This window comes from Odocoileus virginianus, chromosome 2 (genome assembly GCF_023699985.2).
Source record: "Odocoileus virginianus isolate 20LAN1187 ecotype Illinois chromosome 2, Ovbor_1.2, whole genome shotgun sequence".
Lineage (NCBI taxonomy): Eukaryota > Metazoa > Chordata > Mammalia > Artiodactyla > Cervidae > Odocoileus > Odocoileus virginianus.
The window spans coordinates 77007836-77029894 of NC_069675.1; the positions used below are offsets into that span (position 1 = coordinate 77007836).

At 40.9% G+C, this 22059-nt stretch overlaps 2 protein-coding genes across 2 annotated transcripts in view; one reads left to right on the forward strand and one right to left on the reverse strand.

The window, feature by feature from the left end:
* GEN1 (GEN1 Holliday junction 5' flap endonuclease) overlaps window positions 1-4172 on the reverse strand; it is a 30145-nt gene extending 25973 nt beyond the window's left edge. The window contains exons 1-2 of the mRNA XM_020910116.2: window positions 4090-4172; window positions 3676-3778 (exon numbers count right to left, since the gene is read on the reverse strand). Of these exons, the coding sequence (XP_020765775.2) occupies window positions 3676-3778; window positions 4090-4148 (162 nt within the window). The 5' untranslated portion in view covers window positions 4149-4172. The remainder of the gene's footprint in view (window positions 1-3675; window positions 3779-4089) is intronic.
* A 120-nt stretch (window positions 4173-4292) lies between these two features.
* Window positions 4293-22059, forward strand: part of SMC6 (structural maintenance of chromosomes 6) — a 75315-nt gene continuing 57548 nt past the window's right edge. Inside the window, exons 1-4 of the mRNA XM_020910120.2 lie at window positions 4293-4461; window positions 15577-15722; window positions 18343-18460; window positions 20425-20530. Of these exons, the coding sequence (XP_020765779.2) occupies window positions 15582-15722; window positions 18343-18460; window positions 20425-20530 (365 nt within the window). The 5' untranslated portion in view covers window positions 4293-4461; window positions 15577-15581. The remainder of the gene's footprint in view (window positions 4462-15576; window positions 15723-18342; window positions 18461-20424; window positions 20531-22059) is intronic.

Sequence of the window (22059 nt, forward strand, 5' to 3'; positions counted from 1 at the left end):
AGTCCTAACCACTGGACTGTCAGGGAGTTCCTTTCTCTAAGTTATTGATAAAGAAAATCTAATCTCCTACTTTATCTTTACATGGATGCACACTATGGAGATGAGTTTGAGCAGGCTCCGGGAGTTGGTGATGGACAGGGAAGCCTAATGTGCTGTAGTCCATGGGGTCACAGAGTCAGACACGATGAAGCAACTGAATTAAACTGACAATCAGCATCTAATTCTTGATTCCACCATCTCTCCTCAAAACTGTTTACCCTTAGTTATTCCCAAATACTCAGTTGCTTAGGCCAAAAACCTAGCTGTCACTCTTGATTGTTCTCTTTACTAACAGCAACTTGATCAGCAAGTCCCTTGTCTCCAAAAACATACCCTAAATCCCCATTTCTAAAGAAGACTCCCTTAGTTCTTTCTGCAGTCTCCAATCTGGCCTCCCTGCTTCCACTTTTTTTACCTCCTACACAATCATTAGAAGCTACACACAGAAGCCATTTCATTCTTTGTCCCTTTCTTGGCACCAGCTCTGCTTCTGAAGTGATATTAAGTAGCAGTGGTAAGGCTGTAAAGCATTTAAAGTTCCAAAAAGGGACAGAATGTAACAATTTTTAAGATATCCAAGAACAACTACACTTAAAGATAGAACTGATGGTTCTTGCATGAGGTCATGATCAACCTGAAAAGGTTACTTGAAAATAGCTCAGCATTAGGTAAAATTTCAAAACACTGCACAGAGCAAACTCACCCTAAACTGTGTATAATTTTATGTTCCATTTTTACTTAAATAGGGTGAAATTTGAATTTTTTTGTGCTGTAGGATTTGATGAGTCTCTACTCATATTTTATAATGTAATGACTTCATTGACATCAATCTGCTCATGCAATCAATGTATATTATTTATATAAAAAGAATCTCCTAAAATACTCATAATTCTTAAGAATTAATATGATGCAAGGACACTTATGTGAATAAGAAAGTCAGAGAAACCCATAGTAAATAATTTTATAGCCTTACTAGTGGCTTCAATTTATTTGCTTTAGTGAAAGAGCATTGGACTTGGGATAGAAAACCTAGAATTTTGATCTTGGATATACATTAACTATATGTGTAACCTTGGGAAGACATTTAACCTATCTACAAAATGAGAGGTGAATTACAAACCAGATGAATTACAAGATTCTGACATTCTTTGAATCTCATCATCAATTTTGATAGCCTGGTATTTAAACTCTTATTTCAGATTATCACTTGGTAGAAAGAACACGGATTTCTAGTTTAAAGAAAGAGCTTAAGAATCCCCTTCAGATTAAAACAAAACCAAATCCTTTGATGTAACCATATGGTGCCCATAAATCAGTTTATGCTCCTAAAACTTCCTTAAAAGCTAATAAGCTTTTATTGGTTAATTATAAAACTGAATGAGGTGAGAAAAGCACAGAACCTTGCTAATTCCACTAATGAATCAAATTTAAAGAGCACAAAAAGAGGTCAATGGTTTTATTTATGCAAAAATATACATTTTATTAAAGTAATTTTTCCAGTTTTATTTCAGGCATAAACATTAGAAATCTTTTTAATGATAAAGCAGGAAATACTTTTAATTTCCCAATTCTCATGTAGATAACTGTATTTTCATATAAAGTTTGGTAAACTGTATAAAATTTATTTCAGTACAGGATTATACTGTATAGAATATACCACATAATTTCACTAATTAATGCTATGTTTATTATTTCTTGTTTTTATTTTATCTGAATTTAGCCTAAACTTTGAAGCATAATATAACCCAGGCTTAACCTAATAGTAAACACTTATTAAATGCTTATAATTTACCAGAACTCTTCTTGGTGCTGGAGATACAATAGTGAAAGATCAAGCCCTGTATTTAAGGACTGTGGTTAGGTGAGTTTAGAGATAAACAGGGAATTTCAACAATGAGACAAGTACAGGCACAGAAGTAAGGCTACAGAACTAGAGGAAGAGGAGTATATAGATCTGAAGAAGGCAGCTTATTTAGTGCAGGGCATCAAGGAAGGCTTCCTAAAGGAAGAGACAGCTAAGCAGAGACCTCCCAACCATGTTTCCCATCTCTTACCAACAAGGACTACTTCGGCCTGAGGCTATAGAGTTTTCATCTATTTTGACTATGTCATATGTGTGTCATAGCAAGGGCTACGACAGGAGCATGTATTTGATTATCTTTAGAAGTAAAGGGGTAGTGAAAAAGTTGGCTTAAAGCTCAACATTCAGAAAACTAAGATCATGGCATCTGGTCCCATCACTTCATGGGAAATAGATGGGGAAACAGTGGAAACAGTGGCAGGCTTTATTTTTGGGGGCTTCAAAATCACTGCAGATGGTGATTGCAGCCATGAAATCAAAAGACATTTTCTCCCTGGAAGGAAAGTTATGACCAACCTAGGCAGCATATTAAAAAGCAGAGACATTACTTTGCCAACAAAGGTCCATCTAGTCAAGGATATGGTTTTTCCAGTGGTCATGTATGGATGTGAGAGTTGGACTGTGAAGAAAGCTGAGCGCTAAAGAATTGATGCTTTTGAACTGTGGTGTTGGAGAAGACTCTTGAGAATCCCTTGGACTGCAAGGAGATCCAACCAGTCCATTCTAAAGATCAGTCTTGGGTGTTCACTGGAAAGACTGATGCTGAAGCTGAAACTCCAATACTTTGGCCACCTCATGCGAAGAGTTGACTCATTGGAAAAGACCCTAATACTGAGAGGGACTGGGGACAGGAAGAGACCGGGACGACAGAGGATGAGACGGCTGGATGGCATCACCAACTCGATGGACATGAGTTTGAGTAAACTCTGGGAGTTTGTGATGGACAGGGAGGCCTGGCGTGCTGCGATTCATGGGGTCGTAAAGAGTCGGACACGGCTGAGCGACTGAACTGAACTGAAGCATAGTTAGATATTAGTTTCTTTAGGGGTGTTCTGGGTTAGCGGTAAATATCTTTTTTTCATCTAGAAAGGAAGTGTTGGAGTATAGAAAGTGGATTACATAGTTAGATTAGCATGTCACGCGAAGAGTTGTGTAAAGACAGAAGTGGGAAGTAAAGCACTGAAAGCTAAGCCAAGGATTTACACTTTCTTTAGTTCCGGTGTTCATTGAGAGGGTTTACAATGTAAACCAGGCACGAGCTGGTGGGGGTGGGGGCGGGAAAGAAAGTTTGTATATATAAACAACCACAAAGCCTTAAGGTAATTGCTACAAGGGATGTTATTTTCAAACACAGAGTTAACACCGAAAGGGAGGAACACCTAAGTGTGCCCACAGGGTGATCGAGAAAGGCTCGCCCAGGATGGCCTCGCACCAGGCGTGGGACTTTGCCCCACCGGGCCCGGGCGAGACCATTCGGGACCCAGGGCCTCGGCTCTGCGCTTAGCGGCGCCGGACATCTCCCCCGCGGGGGCGAGCGCGCGCCGGAAGCGGGGAGACCCCGGGCTCGGAGAGCAGGGGCCCGGCCAGGAGTTCCGGGCCGCGGTCCTACTGGACCCAGAGAGAACCACGGGCGGTGTCCTGGGAGGAGGGGCGGGCGAGATAGGGACACGAACATAGAGCTCGCCCCCAACCAGCTTGCAATCGCCAACAGATAGCAAAGGAGCGGGTAGAGGGGTCTGGGCGGGGCCGTCTCTACAGATCCGCGCGGGACTTACCGGGACAACCCTGCTTCCTTGGTTTTTGAAAGACGCCTTTCTGTCATTTATCAGTTTGGTCTGAATTCTAACTACTGCTGCCTCCAAGTTTCTAAATGTTCCTCTACTCAAAAAAAAAAAAAAAGAAAATGAAAGAAAACGAAAACTTCCTTTTTCCCTCCCCAAGCAAAACCTAGACTTCTGAGGCTTAGCACTCAAGCCCAGAAGGCTCCCGGAAACCACTTGAATCCTGCGCCTCAGCCACCCGGCTCCGCCTCTTCCGGGAAGTGACTTCCGCCTTTCCGAGACCGTGGCCGCGCACTCCGCTGCAGCGCCCAGCCAGTCGCTGTACGCATGCGCGGAACTGTCGCCGCCGTGGGGGTTCCAGGGTGTTTTTTTTTTTTTATTCTCCCGGCTTTAAGTTAGGCAACTCACCCGCCCCGCTCCGCTCCACGCGTCTCACAGTCGCAGAGCCCCGGCGCCCCTCCCAGCATCCCCACTGTCCGCCCAGGGGGCACTTCCGGCCCCGCCTCCTAGACTCCAGTGGCGCGAAAACCCCACAGCGCGCACGCGCGGGCGGAGTCCCGGCGGGCGGAGGGGGGGCGGGGCGCAGGCGCGGAGCGTCCCGAGGTGGGCGCCGGGGGCGGCGGGGCTCCTGCCTTCTCCCGCGGGGGGCGCGCTGTGTCTCGCGGACCAACGGCTGTCGGGTCGACTAAGAGAGTCCACCAACGTGGCTTTAGCGCCTTGTGCCGCGGCGGCAGCCCCGCCGATCGGGGGTTCCTTGGGGGAGACTTCGACTTGTTCGAGGTAGGCTGAGGGCGCGCTCCGTCGCTCTCTTGCTTCGGAACCTCCCGTGGCCGGCGCCCTCCCTCAGTCCACCCGCTGGCGGCCGGGTCGGTGGAGCCGCGGCGGTGCCCAGGGCGCGCGGGTCAACGGCCGCCGGTGATCTCCGCGCCCTCTCCGCGGGCGGCGCGGGTCCCTTCAGCTACAGGAAACTTGCGGGTGTCCGCGGGGCCCCTCCCTCGGACGGCTCTGGCGGCGGTGCTTGAAAAATCCCGTCTCCCGCTAGCCTAAGGGAACCCGGCGCCCGGCCCCGAACGGCCCCTTATTTAGGCTTTGATGAGTGGTTTGAGGGGGAGAAGGTCAGGGGGATGAGTTTGGGCTCGGGTATTGGGTTCTTATCACCCCCTCTGATGACCCCTTACAAGTAACAACTTAACATTTAAGAGATATGTGTAAATATATCTGAAGGTGGCTTTGTTGCTAAATGCCAGTTTCAGGAGAACGCAAAACTGTTACCTAGAAAAATTTAAATTGTGAAGATCGGAGGCTTTATGATGGCATGTCTTTACCCCTGATTTTCTTGTGGAGATGAATTGGAGGAGAATCAGTACTGGGAATTCCAGAACACAGAGCTTAAGGGTGGAGGGGCATAAGAGGGTGCTGTGCTAATTCCTAGGGAAGCAGCTATTTGGTGTTTAAACCCTGAACACAGAACTTATGTGAGTGCTTGCTACTCTGTACATGTCGTGAGATTGAAAGGGAGTGTTCTAAATACAAGCTATTCTGAAATATACTCAAAAGAAGAAAAAGTCCAAATTTCCGGATTTTAGATGGCTGCTGGGTAGTTTTTTAAAATGCTCACTATCTTATGCACTGGCTTGTAGATAGTTCCATGGGTGTGTATGGGTCGTAAGGGAGCATGTTAGAAATACTTAAGATTCACTTTATCTCCTTTTATTGTGAGAAATATGCAGAGTAATTATTTCCTGTAGAATTGTGTGTTTACAGTTTTCCGCTTTTTTTTCCCTTGAATGCCAGTAAGTACAAAGAAGTTTGGAGATTACCACAATATTGCTTTTTACATGTTTTTGTGTAAGAACCAGTGTTGTGTGACCCTGCACAGTTTGGTACCGCCTCTGTAAATTTCATTTTCTGTTTTGTAATTGGTCTTCCCCAGTGCGTCAGATAGTAAAGAATCAGCCTGCAATGCAGGCAACCTGGGTTCGGTCCCCCTGGGTCGGAAAGATCCCCTAGAGAAGGAAATGGCAACCCACTCCAGTATTCTTGCCTGGAGAATCCTGTGGACAGAGGAGCCTGGTTTTTTATTTTACTGACTTTATTTTACTGAGTGTCTGGATGTAGAATTTTGTATAAAACCTGCCTAAATCTTGATGACCATTTTTAGACCTAAGTTAGGAAAATTAGGAATTTGGTTGGTTTACTTTCAGGAATTGGTGGCTCAGCTGGTAAAGAACCCACCTGCCAATGCAGAAGACTCGAGACTTAGATTCATTTCCTGCGATCCCCTGGAGAAGGAAGTGGCAACCCACTCCAGTATTCTTGCCTGAAAAATTCCATGGACAAAGGAGCCTGGCGGGCCACAGTCCATGTGGTCGCAAAGTCACACAACTGAGTGCGCACACACACAGATATTATGTTTAAGGCATAATTAAACATCACAGTTATATATGTATATATACATACGTAAGTCCAGATGACTGAGGGTCAAGTGTAGACACTTAATGTTAGTATTTTTTATTCACTAGTTAATGAGATACATCTTACTCACTAGTTTCCCTGGTGAACAAATTCAAAATAGTTTCTGTGACTTTCTTAGTGCCACTGCCAAATCTATGTCTTTGTTATTGTCTCGACACTGAGTCTTGTCTTACTCCTTCGTGACTTCATGGACTAGCCCGCCAGGCATCTCTGTCCATGGGATTTTTCAGGCAAGAATACTGGAGTGGGTTGCCACTTCCTTCTCCGGGGGATCTTCCCAACCCAGGGATCAAACCTGAGTTGACTGCATTGGCAGGCAGATTCTTTACCACTGAGCCACCTGGGAAGTCTCTACTAGAATCTACCTGTATTATTTTGCTGCCTACTGGCCTATCCATCTCAATTTCCTAGAAACACTTCAAACTCAATGTTTTCAAGAAAAATGAATGAATCATGTATATTCCTTCCTTTCCAAACCTCAGTCTACTGATGATAGCATTTACTAATAAGAGTAAAGATTGTTTCTGAAAATTAAACACAAGATAAAATTTATACAGCAAGCCCAACATTAGAAGGACATATCACATTAGAATCCTTTTTGTAGTTTTATACATTACCAAAGGATGTACAAGATGAACAGACAATTTCATTTCCTATAAATAGTCAAATTTGGTTGAACTCAGTTCATGCCAGAAGGAACCTGGACATTAAAGAAGTTTGATTTTGGGTTTTGACAACCTGGGTTTGGATCTAGGCTCTGCTAAGATATAGCTACTTAAGTTTGGGTATCTTTTAAATGAGCCCCCCCTTTTGTAAAGTAAGGAATAACTTATAAGGATGTTGAGAATTAAAAGGTTTGTACCTCTTAATCCCCTTCACTTATTTCACTCCCCTGCTTCCCCCCCGCCCCCTTTCTGGCAATTATCCATTTGTTCTCTGTATTGAAATCTGTTTTCATTCTGTTTGTTTCTTTTGATTTTTAGATTTGACATATAAGTGAGGTCATGTGAGTATTTATCTTCCTCTGTCTGAGTTATTTCACATAGCATAATACCCTTTGGGGCTTCCCAGGTGGCTCACTGGTAAAGAATCCACCTGCCAAAGCAGGAGGTTAGAGTTTGAACCCAGGGGTGGGGAGATCCTGTGTAGATGGAAATCGCTACCCACTCCGGTATTCTTGGTTGGGAAATCCTATGGTCAGAGGAGCCTGGTGGACTACAGTCCATGGGGTCAAAAAAGATTCAAACATGATTTAGTGACTAAACAACAACAGCAATACCTATGTTGTTGCAAATGGCAAGATTTCTTTTTAATAGTTGTATAATACTCCATTGTGTTTGTGTTTCGTTGTTGTTCAGTCACTAAGCCCTGTCTAACTCTTTGCAGTGCCATGGTCTGCAGCACTCCAAGGGTGCAGGCTTCCCTGTCCTTCACCATCTCCTGGAGTTTGTTCAAACTCATGTCTGTTGAGTCAGTGATGCCATCCAACAATCTCATCCTCTGTTGCCCCCTTCTGCTGCCCTCAGTCTTTGCCAGCATCAGGATCTTTTCCAGTGAGTCAGCTCTTCGCATCAGGTGGCCAAAATATTGGAACGTCAGCTTTAGCATCACACCTTCCAGTGAATATTCAGGACTGATTTCCTTTAGGATTGACTGATTTGATCTCCTTGCAGTCCAAGGGACTCTCAAGAGTCTTCTCTAGCACCACAGTTTGGAAGCATCAATTCTTCAGTGCTCAGTCTTCTTTACAGGACAGCTCTCACATCTGTACATGACTACTGGAAAAACCATAGCTTTGACTATACGGACCTTTGTCAACAAATGCAGATGTCTCTGCATTTAACACGCTGTCTAGGTTTGTCATAGCTTTCCTTCCAACAAGCAATCGTCTTTTAATTTCATGGCTGCAGTCACTATCCACAGTGATTTTGTAGCCCAGGATAATAAAATCTGCCACTGTTCTGCTTTTTTCCCATGTATTTGCCATGAAGTGATGGGAGCAGATGCCATTTTTGAACTTTGAGTTTTAAGCCACCTTTTTCACTCTCCTCTTTCTTCCTTATTGAGAGGCTGTTTAATTCCTCTTTGCTTTCTGCTGTTAGAGTGATATCATTTGCATATCTGAGGTTGTTGATATTTCTCCCAGAAGTGTTGATTCCAGCTTGTAATTCATCAAGTCTGGCATTTCATGTGGTGTACTCTGCATATAAGTTAAATAAGCAGGGTGACAACATACAGCCTTGATGTTCCTGTCTGTTTTTCCATGTCTGGTTCTAACTGTTGCTTCTTGACCTGCATACAGGTTTCTCAGGAGGCTGGTAAGGTGGTCCGGTATTCAATCTCTTTTAAGAATTTTCCACAGTTTGTTGTGATCCACACAGTCAAAGGCTTTAGCGTAGTCAGTGAAGCAAAAGTGGATGTTTTTCTGGAATTCTCTTGCTTTTTGTATGATCGGTGGATGTTGGATGTATATATGTATCGTGTCTATCCATTTATCTGTTGATGGACATTTAGATTGCTTCCATATGTTGGCTGTTGCAATAATGCTGCAGTGAACATCGGCGTGCGTGCCCCTGCGTTGTTCAGCGCTGCTTGTCCTTTAGAGGCGGGTCTGTTTGCCTTTATGCTCACTCTGTTTCATTTGTGCTCTATATTGAGGCCACAGGGATTTTTTTTAAAAACACAAATCTGAGTGTTCAGAGTTTATTACCTGAGTTTTGCTCACCTATAATTGTTTGATGGGTAGACTAATGAATTTCTTCACTTACTTATATTATTTATTATCTGTTGCATCTCATATTTTTTCATGATATTTTCCAAGCAGTGTGCTTATATTTCAGTACATTAAAAATGAGGTGGTTTAATGTAGAATGAATTTGTCTGTGGTGTGGTAGGAGCAGAATTGAGAATGAGGTCCATGGCAGATTCAGAAGCAGTAGCAATTTACCTTCTTTAAAAACCTCTGTTTTCTATTGATATTTCCAATTCTGTTGTGACTGTTCTCACTGCTGTTAGCCCCTACTTTAATATTAATGGGAAGTATGAATTACTAGGTACTCACATTAAAATTGAAAATTTAGAAATTTATAATCCTGTGTTAAAATGCTTTTGTTCTTTCAAATTTCCTGTGTATATGCTTGCTATAATTAACCCTTGGTGATTGATTTTTTTTCTCTTGAACTTATTTTTTCTTGATAATCATATTTGTTACTATTCCTGCTCTGATGGAGCTTGCTTTCTGCAAGGGAGAAGTGATATGCTCCTTAATTTTGATTTTTTTATTGTAAATAAATATTAAATACCATGAAGAGCTTTGTGAATGTATTGAAAATCCCAAAGGAGCTCCCCCCCCCCCCCCCCCCCGTTTATGTTTCACAGGATATTAAAAGTATTTTTCTTTACGTCTGTTTATATTATCTCTTTAGCATATTAGAAACAGTTCTACTGTTGTAACCTGTATTTAAGTCTCAGGGCATTCATGTGTGTTTTTAATAGTCCATTATCATTAAATTATAGAATGATTCCTGTTTTTAAAGGTTGAATCCTTCAGTGTCTGTTAGATGCATGTTGCCGTGGCAACCTAACAGCAAACTGCAAATTCCAGGCTAAGTACAGCAAATAAAAAAACATTGTCGTCACGTAGCACACTGTATTCTGTCTTGTATAGGATCTCACATTGATTACGAGAAGCTAATCACACGTACCTTCATTCCCCTTCCTCCCCCTGATTTTACTTGAAAAACGACCGTTTTCTAGTGGTAAAATACTAAGATCAATCAGCTGATGTCTTAGTGTCGGCTAACTGCAAGATCATTTATTAAGCATTAATAAAAACTATCTAAAAGGACATTTAATATTGGGAAAATGAAGAAGTAATGCTTCTTCTTTGCTCCTCTGCAATAGATAAATGACTGTAATTGAGTAAGAAACAGGTATGAGTGGGAGGAAAGGCAGTATTGGGAAAATAATAGCCTGGTAGTGTTCTAGGGAATTTAAGTTAGCTGAAATTAATGTACATTAATTCTTGCTATTAAATAATTTGAAAATTATGTTTGATTTTCAAGTTCTGACTTGCGTAAGAGATTCAAAATAAACACTAAGTTACTTGTCAGGAAGATGGTGAATATTATGCAATTGTGACTAATGCTAGTACTAAAGGTGTTTGTTTAGGTTAAATGTCCTTTGGATGTTAACTAATATTCCCTTTAAATGGTATTTGATTTATCATGACACATTAGGTTCCTTGTTGCCTTCAGGACAGGATAAAGTCCTAAATATTTAATGTTGTTTACAACAATTCTTCTCAGACTTAATGTGCTTGTGAGTCACCCGAGACCTTGTTAAAATGAAGATTCAGATTCACTTGTTTTAAATTGAAGTCTGAGATTCTGGATATCTAGCGTGTTCCTAGGAGATGTAGATGCTGCTTGCTGGTCCTTGGACCACACTTTGAATATCAAGTCTACCAGTCATTCTATGGCTGACTTCTCTGCTGCCCTAACTTTATTACTGGTAGCTGTGGCTGTCATTTATGTCACTGTGTCATGGGCATGCTTATAGTATTCCCTGCAGTAGCAGTTTGCCGAATGTAGTCCCGGGATCCATGAGACTGTTTCAGGGGGCCTAAAAGATCAAAATTGTTCTCATAATAATCATAAGATGTTATTTCCCTTTTTTACTTTCATTCACTTGTAACTAAGGACTTTTCTAGAGGTTATAGACGTGAGGATGTCATTGCTCTGATGACTGATACAGCGTGTACTTGTGGGTTGTTTTAAAATTTTTTCAGTTTTATTTTATAATATGGCAAATGTTGATAGAAACAAAAGCCCTCTGAGGCCCTTGGTACTTTTTAAGACACTACAACCTCTGAGAACTGCTGCCCTCTGGTTTTCTTAGGCCGTGGACACAGAGACTCACATCTAGAACTTGACCAGAGCTCTTTCCATGGCTTGAGGTGGCGCTTGGGCTGGGGTGGGCTCCTCGCTTCTCTTGGCAGTGGTAAAAGGCCTTCTCTGACACATTCAGTGGGGAGTGGGAGTAAGTATTATAGCATCCTGTTATACCCTCTTAGGGGTAGACTTCTAGGTTCTTCATCAGATGCCCCTATCATGCCTCCCTACTTGGCCTGCACAGCCTTGTCTGACACTGGCCCAAATGGGATGTTGAGATGCTTCCTTTTAGCATTACCAGAAGGAGGTCCACACTATCCACTTGACCTGTGCTGATGCAGGGGGCGGTGAGGAAGGGACAACAGTTCTTTTAATGGTATTTGACTAGAGTGATTATTGTCCGAAAGTCTTCTTGTTAAACTCCCTTTTCCTGGCCTTTTGTCTGGAGAGAGCAGGCTTTCACTAAGCCTTTTGTTTCCCCCTACTCCTCTTGGTGTTTCCCCTGTTGCTGGCTTCTCCAAGTCCACAGTAGTTGAGGGAAAACAAAAACTCAGTGAATCACTGTGATGTCGTTCCTTGGATTGTGAGGCTCCTACCAATCCACCTCCTTTTTCAGAGCTGTCTTATGCTTGTTTTATAGTATATAATTTTCATGGATGTTTTACGAAGCAAGAGGAATAGGGAAAATACATCTGTTCCACCTTCCTAGAAGTGGAAGTCTCTGCTTTTTTCAACTTGCACTTTGGGTTAAAGAATTCTGAACTCCAGCCCCACTGCATATCTCTCATATTTGGTTATCTAAAAATATATGAGTAAGTATTAAAATATTTTTGGTAAAGAAAAACTAGATTTGGTAAACATAAATAGCTACTTTGGAGAGAAAAAAGATTAATTAAATAGAATTGACATGAAAGGAATCACGACCACAGTTGTGGATTGTACAAAACAAGGTAATTTTGTGTAATAAATTTGAAGCTTTAAATTATCAGTGTTCTGATAATTATTCTGAAAATAAAATTACAGCAGACTTGACCTAGAAATCTATAGTCAACCTGTAATAACCAGTATACAAAAAAAGAAATTGAAATGATTTCATAAAATTAAAATAGTCTCCACTATCTAATAGCCTTAAGGTTAGTTCTTTTTCACTTTCAAAAAACCTTTCAGTGCCATGCCATAGTGGTGATTGCAGAGCATTAAAAGATAGAGAAGCTACCCAGTTCACTTAATGAAGCATGCATTGTCTAATAAAACTTGTCAGAGATAGTTCCCCAAAACAGTTCCAACAAGGTATGTCTAGATATTTGATATTTCTGCAAAATTGCTTCTGTCAGTATAAGTTTGGAGGGCAGTGGATAAAAATTAAGCACTGTATGTATCTTTCCCCTGCCCTCCTCCTCTCTGTCATTTGTGCTTTAGAGTCCTTATTCTCCCATTTTCATTTAATTTCATGCTGTCTTTGAAACATACTCCACTGGCCCCCCAGCCTCCCAGCACACACCTACATGTCTGACTGGCTATCTTGCAATCCATACATCATCAAGTTGAAGTATCCTTTTTCCTACTGAGGACTGAGTTGAATCTTTCAGTCTGAATTCATGAGAGAGAAAATCTCATTTAATCCCCTGCTGCCCAGATACCTGGTACAAACCTGTGATATGGTTCTGGGGGCACCTAAACGGAATGAAAGTAGAGCTATTTTTCACATTCTTGTATCTTAGAAATTTTTTATTACCTATGCTGTGGATGTTTCTCGTTACTCAGCAAACAGTTATTAGGTACCTATCACTTTAGGGCTCTAAGATAATTTTTAAGAGAAAAATGAAAGCAACAGTTCAAGTAATCATACCATTTCATTTCAATGAAAGACCATCAACTTGGACTTAAGGTATGGCATTTATGTTTAGAAAAGCTTGATGATGTTAATTTTCTAGGGACAAATTTTAAGGAATATTGGTAAAAACAAAAAAACTAGACAATTAGCCTGGGTTATTTCTTAGAGAACAGTAACACTGTTCTCAGTGACACTCCTCAGTTCAGTTGCTCAGTCATGTCTGACTCTTTGCGACTCCATGGATTGCAGCACGCCACACCTTCCTGTTTATCACCAACTCCTGGAGTTTACTCAGACTCCTGTCCATTGAGTCAGTGATGCCATCCAACCATCTCATCCTCTGTCGTCCCCTTCTCCTCCTGCCTTCAGTGTTTCCCAGCATCAGGGTCTTTTCCAATGAGTCAGTTCTTCACATCAAGCACCCAAAGTGTTGGAGTTTGAGCTTCAGCATCAGTTCTTCCAATGAATATTCCTTTAGGATGGACTTGATCTTTTTGCAGTCCGTGGGACCCTCAAGAGTCTTCTCCAACACCACAGTTCAAAAGCATCAATTCTTTGGTGCTCAGCTTTCTTTACAGTCCAACTCTCACATCCGTACATGACTACTGGAAAAACCATAGCCTTGACTAGACGGACCTTTGTTGGCAAAGTAATATCTCTGCTTTTTAATATGCTATCTAGATTGGTCATAACTTTCCTTCCACGGAGTAAGTGTCTTTTAATTTCATGGCTGCGGTCACCATCTGCAGTGATTTTGGAGCCCCCGAAAATAAAGTCTGTCACTGTTTCCATTGCTTCCCCATTTATTTGCCATGAAGTGATGGGACCAGGTGCCATGATCTTAGTTTTCTGAATGTTGAGTTTTAAGCCAACTTTTTCACTCTCCTCTCTCACTTTCATCAAGAGGCTCTTTAGTTCTTTGCTTTCTGCCATAAGGGTGGTGTCATCTGCATATCTGAGGTTACTGCTGTTTCTCCTGGCAACCTTGATTCCCGCTTGTGCTTCATCCAGCCCAGCGTTTCTAATGATGTACTCTGCATATAAGTTAAATAAGCATGGTGACAATATACAGCCTTGAAATACTCCTTTCCTCATTTGGAACCAGTCTGTTCCATGTCCAGTTCTAACTGTTGCTTCTTGACTTGAATACAGATTCTCAGGAGGCAGGTCGGATGGTCTGGTATTCCCATCACTTTAAAAATTTTCCACAGTTTGTTGAGATCCACACAGTCAAAGGCTTTGGCATAGTCAATAAAGCAGAAGTAGATGTGTTTCTGGAGCTCTTATTTTTTGATGATCCAGCAGATGTTGGCAATTTGATCTCTGGTTCCTGTGCTTTTTCTAAAACCAGCTTGAACATCTGAAAGTTCATGGTTCACATATTGCCGAATCCTGGCTTGGAGAATTTTGAGCATTACTTTACTAGAGTGTGAGATGAGTACAATTGTGCGGTTGTTTGAGCATTCTTTGGCATTGCCTTTCTTTAAAATTGGAGTGAAAACTGGCCTTTTCCAGTCCTGTGGCCACTGCTGAGATTTCCAAATTTGCTGGCATGTTGAGTGAAGCACTTTCACAGCATCATCTTTTAGGATTTGAAATAGCTCAACTGGAATTCCATCACCTCCACTAGCTTTGTTCTTAGTGATGTTTCGTAAGGCCCTCTTGACTCCTATTCCAGGATGTCTAGCTCTAGGTGAGTGATCACATCATTGTGATTATCTGGGTCATGAAGATCTTTTTCATATAGTTCTTCTGTGTATTCTTGCTACCTCTTCTTAATATCGTCTGCTTTTGTTAGGTCCATACCATTTCTGTCCTTTATTGAGCCTATCTTTGCATGAAATGTTCCCTTGGTATCTCTAATTTTCTTGAAGAGATCTCTTGTCTTTCCCATTCTATTGTTTTCCTCTATTTTTTATATTGGTCGCTAAGGAAGGCTTTTTTATCTCTCCTTGCTATTCTTTGGAACTCTGCATTCAAATGGGTATATCTTTCCTTTTCTCCTTTGCCTTTCACTTCTCTTCTAGTGCTAGGCAAAAGTGAAAGTGAAAGTCACTTTTCATGTCAGACTCTTTGAGACTCCGAGGACTATACAGTCCACTACAAATATGCTTCTTTGGGGAAATAATATTAGTTTTATATGATTCAGTATTACTTTATAACATAAAAATTGGATGATTGCTCTGGAGTAAGTTGAGAAGGCATTATACCATCTCATCAATAGATCCACAGTTTCACAAATAAAACCGTTTACCTTTTGTGAGCTTAGGAGTTAAAATACTTAGATAGGTCTGTATCAATAAAAACCTCCATCATGAATCCCTCTGAAGTAAAATCAACTAGTGTAGCATATGCAGATTTTTTAAAACAGGAATTTATTATCTACTTCTGTAGTGAGAAGTCTGACATGTCTGTCTGGGCTAAAATCAAGAGAACAGAAGGGATATGTTCCTTTCCAGAGGTTCTTGAGTGTCTGTGTCCTTACCTTTCCACCTTCTTGTGACCACTTGCATTCTTTGGCTCATGGCCCCCTCCCTCCACACAGATAATAATTTTATTTAAAGTGAAAATGGATGGATATAGTTCTAAAATTTAAGCTTTGTCTAATTTTGTTAAGTTTTATAATATATATATGGAACAGTTGTATGGATGCTTTACATGATTTTCTTCATTTTCGCTGTAATATTTGTTTAGACCTGATGGCCAAAAGAAAGGAAGAACATTTTTTCTCTCCTGAAAATGCCAAAAGACCAAGACAAGAAGAATTGGACGATTTTGATAAAGATGAATGTGACGAAGATGAATGTGCAGTTTCTTTCACTAATGGTACCTCTACTTTGGTGAGTGCAAAATTATAAAATTAATATCTTTTGATTGGCCTGTTTCTCCTCTCTGTTTTATATATCATATTCTTAATTCAGTATCCGAAGCTGGGTCTCTAGCTGCAGAGGAAAAGTCACATGAATTTTTAAAAGTGAGGTAAAAATCACCTAATTTTGAAGTTCACGTTAATTTTTAGAAAAAATTAGTAGAGAAAATAATAAAACAAAGAGGTAGTTCTTTGGAAAGGTCAGCAAAACTTACAAACCTCTACTAAGATTGAGGAAAGGGAAAAAGGAGAGAAAACGCAAACTACCAATATCAGGAATGAAACAGTGGATTTGACCATAGACTCTGCAAACAACAAAAGGATAATATGGAGACTTTGCTGGTGGTCCAGTAGTTAAGAATCTACCTTCCAGTGCTGAGGATGTGAGTTGGATCCCTGGTCTTGGAAGATCCCACACGTGGCGAGGCAGCTAAGCTTGTGCGCCACAGTTACTGAAACTTGCACTCTCTGTAGAGCCCGTGCTCCACGACACAGAAGCCATCTCAGTGAAAGGCCCTCACCCCAGAACTGGAGAGTAGCCCCCGGCTCACTGCAACTAAATAAAAGCCTGGCACAGCAGTGAAGACCCAGCGTGCCCAAAAGCAAATTCTAAAAGAAAGGACGATGAGGGAAGATACCCTGGAGAAGGGATGGGCTACCCACTCCAGTATTCTTGGGCTTTCCCGGTGACTCAGAGCTAAAGAATCTGTCTGCAATGTGAGAGACCTGGGTTTGATCCCTGGGTTGTGAAGATCCCCTGGAGGAGGGCATGGCAACCCTCTCCGATATTCTTGCCTGGAGAATCCCCATGGACAGAAGAGCCTGGTGGGCTACAGTGCATGGTGTTGCAAAGAGTCAGACGTGACAGAGTGGCTAAGCATAGCACAGCATCACAGAGAAAAGAAGATTTATTTTCCCCCAAAAATCTGTACATGAGTGTTCACAGCAGCTTTATTTGTAATACTCAAAAACTGACAATCCAGATGTCATACAGTGAGTGAGTAGTTAAACCTGCTATAGTACGTCTCTACCCTGAGATACTATTTAGCAGTAGAAAACAGTGAACTGTGCACATAGACAACAAAAGACATTTAAGCTGAGTGAAGGAAAAAATGCTTCTTGAAAGGTTACATTCTGTGTGATTCCATGTACATAACATTCTTGAAATAACAGTGTCTCAGAAATGGAGAACAGACCAGTGGGCCAGGGTAAAGGAGGAGTGGGTGGGGAGGAATGAGGATGGGGCTCTAGAGGGACAATGTGATAGGTACTTGTGATGGGAATATTTTCTGAGTCATTATCAAAATGAGCACCCTGGTGTGGTATTGTACCATAGTTTTCAAGATTGTACCTTTGGCAGAACCTGGGTAAAGGAGTCACAGGATTTCTCTGTATTATTTTTTATAACTACATCTAAGTCTTCAATTAGATCAAAATAAACTGAAGACGTTTAAAAAATCTTCAACCATGATTTCTACAGAATTCTGCTTGTTTTTGTTGCTACATCAACTCTGACTCTTTGTGACCCCATGGCCTGTAGCCTGCCATGCTCCTCTGTCCATGGGATTTCCCAGGCAAGAACACTAGAGTGGTTTCCTCTTTCCTTCTCCAGGAGATCTTCCCGACCCAGGGATCGAACTCGTGTCTCCTGCATTGGGAGACAGGTTCTTTACCATTGAGCCACCTGGGAAGCCACTCATATAAGGATGTAAATTTTTCCTGCTTTTTAATAATCTGCTGTTTAGTGATAGAGAGCCAGAGATTTTTATAATAAATAACTTAAAACTTGGAGACATTAAACGTTCTTCAAAAACATTTGGAAGGTTTGGTAAAATATGGTTGATTTATTTTCATATTTTAACTACAAAGTATGACCACTGTGTGTCAAACTCTTGGTTAAAACATATGAAACCGTCTCTAATTTAATTATGACATATTCACAGTATGGAAATTATAATTCTGTGCTCTCTCTGCAGTGGACACATTTAGCAATGTCTGAATATAATTTTTGGTTGTCACACCTGGGGTTGGAGGAGAGAGTGCTGATGGGTAGTGGCTAGAGATGCTGTTAAATATCCCACAATGCCAAAGATAGCCTCTCTCCAACAGAAAGTGATCTGACTCAAGATGTTGGTTTTGTCCATATTAAAAAAGAACCCTGTGAAATACTTGTTAGAACCTATAAGGACTTAAAATGAACAGTTAATCATATGAATTAATGTCATTTGCTCATTGATTGAAGGCCTCCCTAGTGGCTCAGTGGTAAAGAACCTACCTGCCAATGCAGGAGATGCAGGTTCAATCCCTTGGTCAGGAAGATTCGTTGGAGAAGGAAATGGCAAACTACTCCAGTATTATTGCATGGACAAAAGAGCCTGGCGGGCTACAGTTCATGGGGTCTCAAAGAGTTGGACACAACTTAGTGACTGAGCATGCACTTACTCATTGATTGAAATTAACATTTAAAATTATACTTTCTGTAACTTTTTTCATTGGTAGCACTGCTGATCTTTCTCCTGCTAACAAACAGTTGGATGATTGTAGTGATTGAATTAGATTGATTGTTTTCTCTCATTTTTTAAAATTCATAGACAGCAGCAGAAGTTGGAATAATTGAGAGTATTCAGCTCAAAAACTTCATGTGTCATTCGATGCTTGGACCCTTTAAGTTTGGTTCTAATGTCAACTTTGTTGTTGGCAATAATGGAAGTAAGTGCTTTTGCCTTTCTTCTTATTTGACTTTGAGCAGTACATTGAAGTCAGAATGCTTTAACTTTTTAAAATAGGTGCCTGTTAATGCTGATACAGCTAAGTTTTAGATCTCTGGTTTGTGGTCATAAATTTTTCAGTATTTGCTGCCAGTCTACACTTTAAGAAAATAATGAGTTAACTCTGGGTTCATTATGCAAGAGGTATAAACCTTTCCTTCATGTTATTTTGCCACTTTATTTTTTTTAATTTAAAGATAATTGCTGTAAAGAATTTTGTGGTTTTTCAATCAAACATAAACAAGAATCAGCCATAGGTACACCCATGTCCCCTCCCCACCCTCCCAAACCTCCATTCCAACTCCCTCCCAATCCCACCCTTCTAGAATGCATAGTGATTTGAATCTATGTACCTTGGAATTCATACCATAGAAGAGTGGGCAAGCTATCCTCATTGCTGTTGAGGCAGTCCTGTGTCTTGTATCTATTAAATGTTGTTAACAGCATGAATGAAGTGCCATGGGAATCCAAACAAGAAAGAAATGAATTCTCACTCATGTGGCCAATGAAAGCTTTAAGAAGAGGTGGTATTTGTGGTGGTATTTGAATAAAAATGAAAGATCTTTTAGATGTTCGTGGGGAAGAAGTAGCTGAGACACAGAGGAAGACATAGGAGTTGGAAAGACGAGTTAGGCAGCCTTTGTGGTGAACCTGCTGGGTGTGACGTGTTGGCTGCTTGACTGAGCCAGTAGAGGGGGAGAGGAACTTGCCAGGGTCCAGGGATGGTGGTCGTGCTAGAACATGCAACTAGTGCAGACAGCTCTGTGGTCTGTTTACTTGTTCTTTGTTTTCCCTCCTCTGTTAGTGCAAGAGAAAAGTGTTTTTAGAAGGAGAGAATAGACAAAGGACCAGAGCTGTGGGGAGGTCAAACAGGACAAGTAGTAAAGACAGACTAGTAGGTTCTGCAGTTAGAGCTTAACATTCGAAATAGTGAAGGTATTAATCTAATGAAGGTGGTGGAAGCTGTGAATTTGGAAATGAAGGAAAAGGAGAGAGTTAGGATAGGAACTCGGAAGGCATCCTAGGAGCTAAACTGGGTTAACTGTTGTATACTTGGTTTAATTTAGAGTATGTTGTGAAAGATGATGAGTTGATAAGAGTTGATCTCTTTGGTTGATTGTGGAGTTGAGAAACTGCTTACCATATTCTGGGTAACTTGTGGAGTTGAGAAACTGCTTATCATATTCTGGGTAACTGTTACAGATTTTGCTATGTTAGCTTGTGATATTTTTTTGTCTGTTAAGAGTAAAAAAGTTTACTGTTTAAAGAGTGAGCAAATGAATAATACTCAAATTAGGAATAATAATTGTCAAAATATCACAAAATATAAAAACATCTGTCTATACGACTGGTAGTTTTTCGTATTTAAACTCATTTATTCAGCAAATATGTGAGTGCCTATCATGGGCTGATATTGGAGATAGCCACTGAGTTACGGTCCTATCCCTGTGGAGCTTGCAATCAGGGTCAAAAATAGTTTCGGGCTTCAGAGAATTTATGGAAAAAGAAAAATCCTAATTTTAATTAAATTAGGATGTAAGAAACATTAGATGAGTTAAATATATTTGGGTTAATTAGAAAGAAAAGTTCATTTAATATCTGACAGGTCAAGATGATACTGTGAACTTTAGATTGGAAAATTATCAACCACTTTTTTCCATTTATGACAAAATTTGATTCCTGAAATGTACTGATTTTTTTTTCTAATAGCAGCAGCTAAATATTTCATGATATATACAACTTTTTGTTTGTTTTTGGCACTGGAAGAAAACTGTAATTGAAGTGTAACACTTCCTTTCAGGGTTAGACTATTTCACATCTCTGAGAAATATTTTTACATCAAATTGTAGGAATCAGACTTCTCCCTCTCTAATGCATGTGATTTCCTCAACACCTGTTCTTTAGGTGGCAAGAGTGCGGTGCTCACAGCTCTCATAGTTGGTCTTGGTGGAAAAGCTGTCACTACTAATCGAGGATCTTCTTTAAAAGGTTTTGTGAAGGATGGACAGAAGTAAGTGTTGGCTTTCTACATGTATCTTTCAGTTCTTTAATAAGAAGCAGGTTTAGATTCTCAATTCATGCAGACATTGTTGGAAATGAATTGGCTTCCCGGAAGTGGAGCTGAGGTGTGAGGTGTCATATCTTTTCATTGCTTTCTCTTCCCCAGTCTTGCCGGCATAGCCCACTGTTGCCTCTTTCTCTCTCCTGACAGAATGCTTGTGTCACTTAATGTCATGCACCTCCCCCCGACACTTGTTTCTTTTACCTTTCTGGAAGAATGAGCAACGATAAATTTGTATACTTCCATTTAAAGGTATATTTATGAACATGGGACTTTAAATTATTTTGGCCGCATAGCATGCAGATCTTACAATGACCAGGGATCGAGCTGCTGCCCCCTGCAGGAAGTGCAGAGCCTTATCCGCTGGACCACCAGGACTTCTCTGGCTCTTGTCCCGAATCCAGGTTCAGCAAGTCCACGTTGATACCGTGTGAGCTAGAGCAGAGTTAGTAAACAGTCAAGGTGTCCCTCAACAGAATTCTGCCTCCAACTCTTAAGAATTCCAAAAAAGTATTCATTCTGTCTCATTTTGTATGCTTTACTCAGGTGGTTCACCAGTGAATTTGGTGTGAGGACCACAATCACAAGCCCCTTTGTGGTTCATCCTGACCCTTGTGAATGGTTATATAACAACCATGTGTGACTTTATGTTTGTGTTTCTTTTCGTTACATTCACTGTCACCTAACTGTATATTAATTGCCTGGTTTGCGTCATCATAGACTTGTGGCCTTTTGTCCATTAGGAGCTCTTGTCAGGCTGATCTCCTTATTCTTTTTTAGTTCAGTCTCAGAAAACCCTGAAGGGATCCTCATTTCTCCTATGAACTGGACGTCCCAGACTCTCATCCCAGCTCCCACAGTGAGGCGGTTCCACTGCTTGTTTCTCCCTCACGTACTCGGTGCCCGAGGACTTCTGGAACTTTGATAATTGACACTGATTGTCTTTTTTTCCCCCTTGTAAATGACTTTCCTTCTGCTCAGTGTTATATCCTTTTAACTTCCCCCATTTTCCATTTGATTTCTAAAAAACAGTGAGGATGTGATCTGGATCAGGATTGCAGGTTTCTTATGTATTTCTCAGAAACCTTAGGAATCTTACCCCTAAGCCAAGGTTCTAAGTGGACTTACGAGGAGGGAGGAAAAGATGCACAGAGAATTGTTTCCCATGCTCTATGGCCTTGGAAAGGAACTACTTGGTAACGATTCTCCAGCATGTTTTCTGTCTTTCCTGACCTTATTTGGGCTCCAGTCTGGCAAGGTCTTCTCTCTCACAGTCTCCAAAGAAAATTATGTCTGAAGTAAAAAGTTAGCTATTTGAACACTTCAAAGTTAATGGTCTCAACTCTTTCAGTTCAAGTTATCCAAGTATTTACCTAGTCTACCTAGCTGGATAACCCATTGATCTTTCAAATAGAAATCTCAGGAAGAAATTTTTTATTCTATAACATTAAATATTTTATGTCTCAAAGATTTAAAAA